This window comes from Mobula birostris, chromosome 6 (genome assembly GCF_030028105.1).
Source record: "Mobula birostris isolate sMobBir1 chromosome 6, sMobBir1.hap1, whole genome shotgun sequence".
Lineage (NCBI taxonomy): Eukaryota > Metazoa > Chordata > Chondrichthyes > Myliobatiformes > Myliobatidae > Mobula > Mobula birostris.
Genome location: NC_092375.1, coordinates 34143991 through 34157148, shown reverse-complemented (window position 1 = coordinate 34157148; position 13158 = coordinate 34143991). Strand labels below are relative to the sequence as shown.

The 13158-nt window shown below is 36.6% G+C and overlaps 1 protein-coding gene across 6 annotated transcripts in view; it reads left to right on the top strand.

The window, feature by feature from the left end:
• LOC140198924 (sentrin-specific protease 7) overlaps nt 1-13158 on the top strand; it is a 119504-nt gene that overhangs the window by 56504 nt on the left and 49842 nt on the right. For 5 of the 6 annotated variants that reach the window (XM_072260185.1, XM_072260188.1, XM_072260184.1 and 2 more), the window contains 2 exons: nt 2806-3018; nt 12192-12307. In XM_072260185.1, coding sequence (XP_072116286.1) covers nt 2806-3018; nt 12192-12307 — 329 coding nt within the window. The remainder of the gene's footprint in view (nt 1-2805; nt 3019-12191; nt 12308-13158) is intronic. The other variant, XM_072260186.1, reaches the window with a different exon arrangement.

Below are 13158 nucleotides of genomic sequence, written 5' to 3'. Positions count from 1 at the left end.
CTGTAAGTACTTTGTACGATCCACCCTGCATGGGTTTTCTCCTGGTGCTCTGTTTTCCTCCCACAATCTAAAGACATGCCGGCTGGTAGGTTAATAGATCATTGTAAGTTGTCCCATAAATAGGCTAGGATTAAATCAGGGGATTGCTGGACAGCATGACTAGAGGGGCTGTGTCTCAATTTTTTAAAAAAATCTGCCTCTATCTGCATCCCTGGCAGGATGTTCCAAGCACTCACCAATCTCTGTTTAAAAAAAAATTAATTAACTCTCACACCCCTCTTTCCATCCCCATACTTTCTTCCAGTCAGCTTAAAATGATGTCCTCTGGTATTAGCCATTTCTGCCCTGGTGAAAATAGTTTGGCTATCCACTCAATCTATGCCTCTTATTACCTGACTTCACTTGTTTGGAAAGCAATGACAGTTGACCACTAAATTTAACTTGGGTTGTCTGTTTATAGTGTTAAGATAACCTTTTTTTGTTTAAATTTACTGTTAAATGTTATGTCATTTTGATTGCTCTAGCCTAATGTCATTTTAATTCTTCATTTGTTCATGTAAGCTCTTGCAGCCTTTCCACAGACATTGCAATGGTTGATACTCACCTTGGCTCAGAAATTTTCCTGACAGTAAGCATAGCATCCGAATGAAAAAAAGGTGGCATAATGAGAAAGCACCTGTATTATTTCAAACACAGTAATCCTCATTGAAAAACATATTATCACTGGGTTACTATGGTGACATTTGTATTACCTCCATCCTTTGGTCTTGGTGATGCTGAATTACAAGCTAACCTATGCAAGTGAGCAGGGCCGATCAGCTATTGCTATTAGTTGTGGTTCTACCTCAATATTGGAAAAGAAATGTAATGAGAAAACATGAACTTGCTGGTGATTTGTTCAATGTCTTATTTAAGCCACCCTTAGTGTAATGAAAAAATTGACAATGAATACTGTATTTGTAAAAGATTTAAAAAATATGTTTGGGATGATTCTGGCATCAAAAGATGTGAGTAAAGTTGAAGTATTAGGGAATCCAAAGTAATGACGAGTAGGATAGGGGAGACAATCACTGGCTGGATCAGATCTAAAACAATGGTTCTTGGAGGTCCGTATTCTCAAGTCCAGGGCGTTATACTTCAGATCTAAAAAATCTCTGGCTTCAGCTGCTTTATCATTATAATGTTGGATGTGGGGATAACAACACCTGTGGGATCAGAATTTTCCACATTTGCAATCTAGTTAAGCTATCCTTGCCAGTATACAGAAACACATGGACAAGATTTAGGCATGGCCTGGATTTGTGTTACGAGGTATTTATGCCACACAAATGACAGCCAATGGCCATTTCTGCCCAGTACATCTGATCACCTTTCCATGATGTTCAATGCATTACTAACCAAGGTTCAAAATAAATGTATTATCAAAGTACATATATGTTACCAAGTACAACCAAGATTCATTTTCTTATGGGTATACTGAATAAATCTGTATAATAATAACCATAACAATTAATGAAAGATCGCCCAACTTGGGCATTCAACCAGAGTGCAGAAGATGGCAAACTATGCAAATACAAAAAGATAAATAATAAATAAATAAACTATAAATATTGAGAACATGAGATGAAGAGTCCTTGAAAATGAGTCCATTGATTGTGGTAACATTTCAATGATTGGACAGGTGAAGCTGAGTGAATTTATCTTCACTGGTTCAAGAACCTGATGGTTGAGCGATAGTAACTGTTCCTGAACCTGGTGGTGTGAATCCTGAGGCTCCTGTACTTTCTTCCTGATGTAGCAGCAAGAAGAGAGCATGTCTTGGACAGTGAAGGTCCCTGATGAAGGATGCTGCTCTCCTGCAACAGTGCTTCATGTAGATGTGCTCAATGATTAGGAGGACTTTACCCGTGACAAACTGGCTGTATCCACTACTTTTTGTAGGATTGTCTGTTCAAGGACATTGGTGTTTCCATACCAGGCTGTGATGCAGCCAGTCAATACCATCTCCACTACACCGCTATAGAAATTCGTCAGAGTTTTAGATGTCATTCTGAATCTCTTCAAACTCCCAAAGAAGTTGAGGCGCTGCTGTACTTTCTTCATAATTGCACTTTCGTGCTGGGCAGGTTCTCCGAAATAATAACACCGAAGAATTTAAAATTGCTGACCCTCTCTACCTTTGATCCTCTGATGTGAACTGGCTCATGGACCACTGGTTTTCTTCTGAAGTCGATAATCAACTCCTTGGTCTTGCTGATATTGAGTAAGAGGTTGTTGTTATCCACTCTTAGTATCTTTGAGTCACTGTTAACTGGATATTTAATTTGACCGGCCGCTTCATTAATCTAGCTAAAGTAGCAGATTAGAGAATGGATGCTCTTTGTCATTGGATTCAGCAATGCCTTTTCACCATCTTACAAGGCTGGATCGATGTGTCAGGAGTGCATTGAAACTTTTCTCCATGCTTGGATGAATGTAACAGCAGCAACTGTTAAAAAGCTTCACCCATCCAGGACCTACATTTATCTTCCTCCTTCAGTGGCTGCTTTCTCCAACCCTACAGCTCCAGTAGCCAATCTTTTCCACTCACTGTTCCATAATACATAGAAAGCATTAAGCACTCCAAAAAAACTACCAGAGAATTGGGCTGAACTGTACAGAAACTAGTATTTGCTACATGAAACCTCTTATTGTTTCAGTGTATTTTGCCCTTTCATTTCCCTGTCCATCTTCATTTTACTTTGGCAGTACTTCCATTAGTACATTTTCTAAAATAAAATGTTTGTTGCACTTTGCTTACAACAGGGAACCCAGAATTGTACTCAGAGATGTGCTGATGACAGATTCAGGAAGAAAACATTTGCTGCGCCTACATAAAGGAGACTGCAGCAATGTCGAAAATGCTGATACTTCTCATGCAAGGCATCACACATCAGCAACCAATGAGCTAACAATTAATTGTCAGGAGGAAATCAAAACATCTCATCCCGATAGTCAGTCCAACATTTTATCCAGCAGGTGGGTTCATGAGCTATGCTTCTAACTGCTGCAAAATGCACAAATGCTATGGGATCAGTTTTGTTTCTTTGTAAAAATCTGCAAAGACTTTATTTATTTAGAGATACAGCTTGGAACAGCCCCAACGAGCCACACTGCCCAGCAACTCACCTATTTAACCCAGGCCTAATCACAGGATAATTTACAATCACCAATTAACCTACTAACCGGTACGTCTTTGGAATGTGGAAGGAAACTGGAGCATCATAGAAAATCCACATGCTCGGAAAGAATGTAGAAACTCCTTGCAGATGGCGCTGGAATTGAACTGTGGAACAACCTGAGCTCTAATAGCATTGCATTAACTTCTACATTACCATGGCGCTTGACAATGATTTGTGCATCATTGTCACCTATTGTTTGCACAATATATAAGTTGCATTCCTAACTTTAAATAAGCTGTAGGATATGTCCATTGATCTAATATTGCACTCGACATTTACACCTTCTGAAGTAATTTTGTTTTTGTCATCATTATACCTACTTGGAATCCATGCTTTTGGTTAGCTTCCCTCTCCCTATTGATCTTCCTGGCCAAAATGGATCTTTTCTACTGTTCTCCAAGATGGAACCATTCTATTGTATTCCATTTTTGGAATCTGATTTTGCCTTGTCTTAATCTGCTAAGCTTTCACTAACCAATGCATCTCTGGTTGAAGCCTGATAATTTTAATGCATTTTTTAATATATGCTTTTTTATTACAAGGAATATGTTAGAAATGAACATTTTCTATCCATATTTTGGTTGTTTACAATGTCATCATTTAATGTGGGGGGTGGAGAAAATTATATTTTATACTGCGGATGAATGCAAATTATATTTTATACAGCAGATGAATGCTTTGATGTTGTATTGCAGGCTGTAACCACTAGATGGCGAGGCTGCACTCTATTTTATCTCCTTAAATACTAGTTAAACTGTTCAAAAATTTCTGCTGTTTATACTGGCGTTCTAGATGAAAGTAAGTCCTCCATCACACAACAATACCTTAGGATTGACAGAATTAAAATTAGTTATGTCTGTCATATAAAGCTAAAGACTGGAGTTCTTCTCTTAACCACTTGGTATACTTTTGTCTTGAAATCACAAAGAAAAAGCCTGTTAAGGAAACATCATATTTTTGGGATATGGTACATCTGTTAGAAAATCCTACTGTGCTTGCCTCACATTGTCTTCTGCTGGCAAAGTTGTCCATGGCTTCTTGGCAAGTTGCCTCCTGACAGATAAACTTGGTGGTTGCTACCTTGACACTGGTTAATGTTTGTTATTGCTACAGCTGTGAAACACTTTTAGAGGTTGCAGTGAGACCTCAAATTGAAAACTTGACGAAAAACATCCATTTTTTTGATTTCGAGCTTGTTGCTAGTTTAAGGATACTTTTGATTTCGGACAATTACTACAGTAAATCCATATTGTTTTTTTACATTGTAAGGTAAGCTTTCCCTGTATTTTATGCAAGTTATTGCTTTTTCTCGGAGATACCTGATTTTTTTCATTCTACTTAAATTTCCAGTGTGCTTAGCCACAAACATTTATGAAACTATAGTACATATTAGTCTGGCTGTAAAAGAAATCAAAGAAACTCATTTAAAAATATACGGAAGTGTGGTATTTGGTAGGAGTTTGGAAGTTGTTATATCCTTGACCTACTTTGCAGTAGCCACATGGAGCATCCACTTTGGAAAAGCATGATTGTCTCGACCAGTGGTCCCCAACCTCCGGGCCATGAAGCATGCAGGGGTGCAGCGGTAGCCGGAACGCACCCAGCACGTCTTTAAGAAAAAAGCCGAAATAAACGGGTGGCACCTAAATTAATTAGCTTGTTTATTTCGGCTTTTTTCTTAAAGACGTGCTGGGTGCATTCCAGCTACCGCTGTACCACTGCATGCTTTGCTGCCCAATATCGGTCCGCGGCCCGGAGGTTGGGGACCACTGGTCTAGACATTACCAAAGCTATTTTATACTTTACTGGTGCTCTCCTTAAGATATTTATGATATAAATTTATTTCAATTTTGTTGACATTCAGGCACACGCACTTAATCTTTTATAGAGCATAGGTTATCTTTGTCGTAGAATATTTCCACTAGATGTGCAATATTTGGACTTGTAGTACATTTTTCATTCCTCTGTAAAAATAATACCTAAGGTTGTCAGAAGTATACAGAAATCAGGGATACATGATTGCACTTCCTTCCTAAGCGTACCTTAACAGAAATAAACAGTGTTTTCAACATTTGATTCATACATCGCATGAGAAGTTTAAAAAGATCAATTGCAGTATTGTATTGAAATCCCAAAAGTCCCTGATTTATTTCATTTAGTCTCGGGGGTTGTGCACTTTGTTGTAGTCTGCTGCTCTACCTGTTTCCCTTTTTTTTCCTCCTCCTAACCAAATTTCCTTTTCAAATTACTAGAAAGCAAATTGTTAGCATTCAATGGATTTTAATGCCAATGATATTAGTGGCCCAAGGAGATTGACATTTTTTTCTCAGTTAATATGATATGGTACTTCAATTACCAAAGGATCATTATTTAATTACATTGATAATATTAGCTGGCTGGTGGTGTCGTGGCATCAGCACCGGATTTCGAGGCGAATATTCCCAAGTTCGAATCTGGTTGGCTCCTTACACGCTTTCCATCTGTGCTGGTTGAGTGTTGAGCCAGCAACTTGGCCTTGTAAGAATCAGACAAATGCTAAGGAAACAGCAAAAATGCTGCTCAATGTGCTGCAAGGTGTGAAAAGGAACAATAACATTAGTGGTCTACTTGTACAGCAGTTTAAATGCTAGAACTACACAACTTTTTACAAAATGATACACTTAAGTCAGATTTTCAGGAAATCAATATTGTAATGTGAATATAATCTGATCACTGCTACATTAAATCTTAGTCTTTCAACTATTAACCTTGGAATGTCTCCTGCATAGTTCATCTTCCTGTAGCTCCAATTTATATTCAATACATTCTTCTTGTTTGGACTAAATTGGTTGTGACCTTTACCTTACAACGATTTGTACATCCAGAAAATCTACTATGGAATAATCTGTGGGTGATGCTTGGATTGAATTTAACTTTAGCATGATACTAACATGTTTTCAAAAATCTAATTTGCGATAGGTTCAGGTGGGGGGGGGAGTAAATTAAAAAGATAAGTATTATTAAAATATTTAAAAAAAAAGAAAGAAAAATCTAATTTGCAATACATACAAAATGCAAGGTTGGCTCCCTCTCTCCTATTGTCCATTCTCCTATCAGATTCTTTATTTTCCAGCCAATGATCTTTCTCACCCACTTGGCTTCACCTATCACCTTCCAGCCAGCTTTATTACCTCCCCCCACCTTTTAATTCAGGTTTCCTCCCTCTTCCTTCCTGAAGAAGTGTCTTGGTCCAAAACGTCAACTGTTTACTCTTTTCTGTAGATGCTGCCAAACTTGCTGAGTTACTCCAGCAGTTGGTGTGTGTTGCTTTGGATTTCCAGCATCTGCAGACTTCCTCATGTTTAAAATTTACAAAGCAATTTTTCGTTGGTGGTGGTCTGGTTTATATTATCAATTCTTCACTAAAGTTGGTGAGTTAGCTTCAGTTAATAGTGTATCTCCTTGGTTCCTAATGCTGTTCAGTACATGTCTAAGGTAATGAGTTTTCTAATTCTGAGAGCAAGTGTTATTAACAATTTTATTTACACAAAAGAAGATCTCTTCTAAGTTGTTGCAGTTTTCTTGGATAAAAATGCAGATATTGTGACTGTATTCCTTATTGATGTAAAATTTTGAGGAATGGGAATTATTTTAACAATCTGTCTAAAAATATTCACTTAGTGCATTAAGATGCCTGAAATACTTGCATGTTTTTACCTGGATCACATAAAATTTCATTTTTATTCTGTAATTTTTTCCTAAAAGGTTTCTGCACTTAACATATTCCAAACTGGTTTAATTTGTATGACTATTTGAATTCTATCATTGCCCTACAATTCTCTAAGAACACTGCATTCTCCCAAATTTAGTCATCTACACCATAATATTTCTGGGTTCCAGATTTATCAGCTGTTCCTTGTTACGTAGGTGGAAATGAAAAATAGGGTACCCTGTACACCAGATTTTTCTTTATCTTATATAATTAATCCTATTGAAAGTTTCATACGGTGCCTATAATAAGAATTCATCCCTCCACTTGGAAGTTTTCATGTTTTATTGTTTTACAACATTGAATCAGTGGATTTAATTTGGCTTTTTTGACACTGATCAACAGAAAAACAGAAAAAGTCAAAGTGAAAACTGATCTCTTTAGAGTGATCTAAATTAATTACAAATATAAAACACAAAGTAACTGATTGCATAAGTGTTCACTCCCTTCAGGTCAGTATTTAGTAGATGCACCTTTGGCAGCAATTACACTTGAGTTTGTGTGGATAGGTCTCTATCAGCTTTGCACATCTGGACACTGCAATTTTCCCCATTCTTCTCTACAGAACTGCTCAAGCTCTGTCAGATTGCATGGGGACCATGAGTGAAGAGCCCTTTTCAAGTCCAGCCACAAATTCTCAATTGGATTGATGTCTGGACTCTGACTTGGCCACTCCAGGACATTAATTTTGTTGTTTTTAGGCCGTTCCTGTGTAGCTTTAGCTTTATGCTTGGGGTCATTGTTTTGCTGAAAAACAAATCTTCTCCCAAGATGCAGTTCTCCTGCAGACTGCATCAGGTTTTCCTCCAGGATCTCCCTGTATTTTGCTGCCTTCATTTTACCCTTTACCTTCACAAGCCTTCCAGGGCCTGCTGCAGTGGAGCATCCGCACAGCATGATGCAGTCACCACCATGCTTCATGGTAGGGATGGTATGTGCAATGTTGAGTCTGATGACCAAAAATCTCAATTTTGGTTTCTCCAGACCATAGAACCTTCTTCCAGCTGACTTCAGAGTCTCCCACGTGTCTTCTGGCAAACTCTAGCTGAGATTTCATGTGGGTTTTTTTCTAACAGTGGCTTTCTCTTTGCCACTTTCCCATAAAGCTGCGACTTGTGAAGTACCTGGGCAACAGTTGTTGTATGTGCTGTCTCCCATCTCAGCCACTGAAGCTTTTAATTCCTCCAGAATTGGCGTAGGTCTCTTGGTGGCCTCCCTTGCTAGTCCCCTTCTTGCACGGTCACTCAGTTTTTGAGGATGACCTGCTCTAGGCAGATTTACAGCTGTGCTATGTTCTTTCCATTTCTTGATGATTGGCTTAACTATACTCTAAGGGATATTCAGTGACTTGGAAATTTTCTTGTATCCACCTCCTGACTTGTGCTTTTCAATAACCTTTTCGTGGAGTTGCTTGGAGTGTTCTTTTTTCTTCATGGTGTAGTTTTTGCCAGAATACTGACTCACCAGCAGTTGGACCTTCCAGATATAGATGTATTTTTACTACAATCAGTTGAAGCACCTTGACTGCACACAGGTCTCCAAAAACAGACCTCCATTTAACTAATTATATGACTTCTAAAAGCATTTGGCTGCACTAGTGTTGATTTGGTGTGTCACATTAAAGGGTGGTGGATACTTATGCAATCAGTTATTTTGTGTTTTTTTAAAATTTGTTATTAATTTAGATCACTTCGTAGAGGTTTGTTTTCACTTGACACGAAAGAGTCTTTTTCTGTTGATCAGTGTCAAAAAGCCAAACTAAATCCACTGTGATTCAATGTTGTAACACAATAAAACATAGGCACTGCATATAATTCATGCAAATAGAGGTAACGCTTTGTATGGTTGGATTGTGCTGTTCTCTGAAATTAGCAATCCAATTGCAAACGTTTCCTCACCATATGAGGAGACATCATCAATGTGCTGTTCAGTGGTGTGTCCTCTGAATGCTTGGTGATTGATAAGTGCCCTTTCAGAGGATCCACCACAAATGAACAGTATACTGATGATGTCTTCTCGTTTAGTGATGCAAAGTTTGAAAATGGATTGCCAAGATCGGAGAATAATTCAACCTCCCAAGCTACATATTTTGGAGTTATTTCCAACCCTTTGTATATCTGCAATTACTTTCATACCGTGGTCATTTCAGTCATGCAGTCTTGGTGTGAACACACCAGGTATGCCATTTTTTTTTTGCACACATTGCATGGAAAGGCAATTAGATGGATATGGAAAGACCTGCTTTGTTTTGATTGCATCTTACACGCCTAGCCTTCAATGTTTCGTTGCCAGCAATGTTCAGTCAAGCGTAGCTCTTCTTGCTGGGAGTCCAACAGAATTTTACAAAAAGTAAAGAGCAACATTCATAGTTGATAGTATTTCAGCAGCAATTGATACCTGCCTTAGTATACATTCCACTGAACTGCACAGCAGCATAGAGTTTTGTGTTACTGAGCTGAAGGGGGTGAAATAGAGAAAGATACCAGAACATTTGTCCACACCTTTTCAGCAGTGCATTCCAGCAGTCCTGTTTGACTTGTGCGTTTGTTAATCAGAATGTAATGTCTCAAAAGTATTTTTATGATTTTTTAAAAAACATTTCCTTTTTATGTGAATTGAATATTCCAAGCCCAATTTAGTAATTTTTGTTTACCTCCACTTTCTTGGTATACCCCATCTATTAGAAACTACTCTCTACTGAATTCGCAGTCATTGCATATGTAAATGTATAAATACTTCATACCTGCATAGAATAATTAGTACAATATGAATTGTAACTTGAGTTATATAGTTTTGATCAGAGTTTTCAAAGTAGATGCAGTTAATACAAAAATGAAGTACTATTGTGATACTTATTTCTGCTTGTTCCTCAGAATAATAGTAAGAAACTATATTGGAATTGCATAACTGACTTGACTAACGCTTTCGTATTTTACATTTTGCAGTCTATGTTGGTAACATGATGAGAGAAGTAGACAGACGAAGCTTTTGCTTTAATGTGTACAGACACGGTTTTCTGTTAATAAAAACAAAGTTTGTAACATTAATCCATGGTTGAGAGGCAGTAACATAGTATTTGTGCTCTCAGAATCATAAATGCAATTGAAAAGTAATTGATAGTATAATGAGAAGAAGTTTAGTTTTAAAGCTTGTTATACTATTTTCATGATATGAATTAGTCATGTCAACAGAGTCAGGATACTTTTCTGCAGGATAGGTTAAGGATTTTTATTCCTACATTACACGAGTAAACAGAATCCCAGTTTACTGAAAATTTTAAGTGAAAATAAATGAAGCTGGATAATACTATGAATTTATTTATGTGTTTTGATACATTTTAATTAACTTTTAAAACTAATTTACCTCAAAGTTTTTAAAATGTACTGGAATATCAAAGATGTTTACAAACTTTTGATGCAATGCTGAGGTTATCTATCAGCTTTGCTTCTTTTGGGAGTGTGTCTGCACCTTCTAGGGTCAGGCCTTCTAAGACCTATCTGGTGCTAAAGTCCCTGGATCTTACTACCCTCCTGATTCCCAGTGCAGAAGGTCAGTGGGTTCAGCTGTCCATCTCTAAGGCAGGCAAATCCAGATAGAGAGGATCCCAAATGGCAGACCTGATTCAACACAATTGATTAAATATTGTGGGCCCTAACTACCTGTTTTCTAAAACAAAAATAAAAAGCAAACATATTCCTCTTACTAAAATCTACTCTTATTTTAAACTTGTGCTCTAATTTTTATTTTTTTTCTTAGCTTAGCTGAGGGCTAATTTAAAGGTACCCATCACTTAATTATTTTCGCTGGTGTATTGTGTTAGTTGAACAACACTTCTTATTGCGATCCAGATTTTCCTAAAGGTTTCCTTTTGCATTTCACTCTCTGTCTCATGATCTCACGATTATGTTTAGTCATTTTGATCATTCTGTAACTTTATAAAAGTAAATCTGTCTTGGTATGTATCCTATATAGTATATTATTTCTTTTCTCAGGAATCCTGTCTTGCTAAAATATTATACAGGTGACCCAAACAGTAAAGCCATTCCAGTAACGGGAATTTGCCCTTACTGAATCACAAATCAACACCTAAAACTTTTTTGAGAAATGGAATAAGTTCAATGTCATAGAATTTATGTGAAGAAAAAATAAATAAATAAACACTAAATGTATTTTTTTTCACCCGGCATTACTTGACACACATGCAAGTGATGAAGCTTTGTGTTACAGAATATCACAATACGATTCATGCATTTCCCCTGTAAAGCAGAAGTTGCCTGTACAGATCTTCTCCAGTTAACAAAGGAGTTAGGTTTGTAAAGAACCATTTATTAAATGAAAATTCATAAGAGTTCCAGATACAGTAAAATCTTAATTAAGTGATCAGAAGATGATTGCTGTCCTCCTAGTGTGGGTGCAGTAAATCAAAAGCAAACCATGCTAGGTATGACAAGCCAAAACATCCAAGTTGAAACTTGCAAGTCATTCAGTTCCAAAGTTGCCAAATAGTGAAGGGCAGGTGTTTTGAGTTTTTTTTTTGCCATTTTAAATAGCATTTTATTTCACAAGCTCTATCCCATTAACCCCATGAAAAGGACTGTGCTTGAAAGATCTGTCTCCTGTTGTGCTTTCTACAATTTGTTTTATTAGGCGAAACTTTCATTAAATAACAAATTCAATAAAACCAAAGAACAGTTAAGGGAATGCTTATGAATCAGGAGAGACCTGTAATGTTATGTTTGTTTAACCACAGTCTTTTCCCATTTGCAACCAAATTTCTGATTACACTATTAAATGTAAATTTTTAAAGCATTCATTTTAATTCCTACAGTTTGTATACTAAATGGAGAGTATTCTTCAGCATTGATTTTTTTCCTTTTAATTAACACAGCTCCTTTTCCCTTAATCATTTTATTCCTCTAGGTAATATTTTAAACTGACTTATATAAACTTTTATGCAAATTTAAGCAATGTTACAAAAATGTCTGTGGTAGAGTGAGAAACCAATTGTATTGTAAACATATTTCACAGGCCAGTTAACGACTCATTGTAATTTGCAATTTATTTCTCTAAACTGCCAGTGAAAATAGTCCCAACAGTACTAGAACCTATTGTCTGCAGTTAGGTGTTTATTGAAATAGTTGTCACTACTATTACAGGGTTTCTCTTATGTAGCAATGTTGATGTTTTTCCTCAATATTACTATTGAGTTTGGTCATTTACAGTAAGGTGAAGGCCGAGAGGAAATCAGAATGTCATAGTTGGAAGCAGAACGAAAATTCACTCAGACCAAAAGAAGATGATTATTCACCATTAAGAAACTCAGAAAAAGGAGTCAGAGGTGTGTAGAATTCAGTATCGTGTGTGAATGTGCTAATTTCAAAATGTATTTTATATTTATGTTAATTATTGTGGAAGTTATGATACCAGTAGCATAATCTGCAATTTTGCCTTTAATGCTAAAAATCTGAACATTAAGTTAAGATCTGAAATAAAGACAAATCAATGCTTAATCAGTCATTGATCTCATTATATATTCTAGAATTTACTAGTTTCTGAGTTCATGATTGATTAGGTCAACGCTATTGCAAATATATTAATCTGGATGGATTGGATGAAATTGTCATTTTGACCATAAACTGCTGGTACAGTACACAGTAAAAATGAAACAACATTCCACCATGGTCCTGGAGGAACATTGTTTCATTTTTACTGTGTACTGTTCCAGTAGTTTATGGTCGAAATGACAATAAAAAGTGACTTGACTGACTTGAAAATTTTAAATCTTAATTTACAGATTTGCATTCTGTGCCATTTCACTTGTAAATAAATTGTTGTTGCCTATTGTGGTTAGAAAAGCATGAGATTGAATGACTCGTAAGACTCTTTTTCCATTGTTTGTTTCCATAGATCTCCTTTGTCCTAATCAGTTGTTAATCTTGTATGAGTTAGCTCTGATATCTGTAGGCTATACCATCAAAGTGGACCTGAATTACCCATCATTGTGTAATTCAGTATTCTGTGTAATCCTATCATTACCCATGTATTTGTTTCCAAGTTTTTTTAAGACTGCACTTGTATCCCATAATAGTCACGTTTTCTTGCCTCCTTTCCTTATCTGTCTTGTTGAATTTTGTTTGAATAACCTACAGTAAGTTGGTAAGAGTAAATGGTAAAAAGCAGAAATGGAAT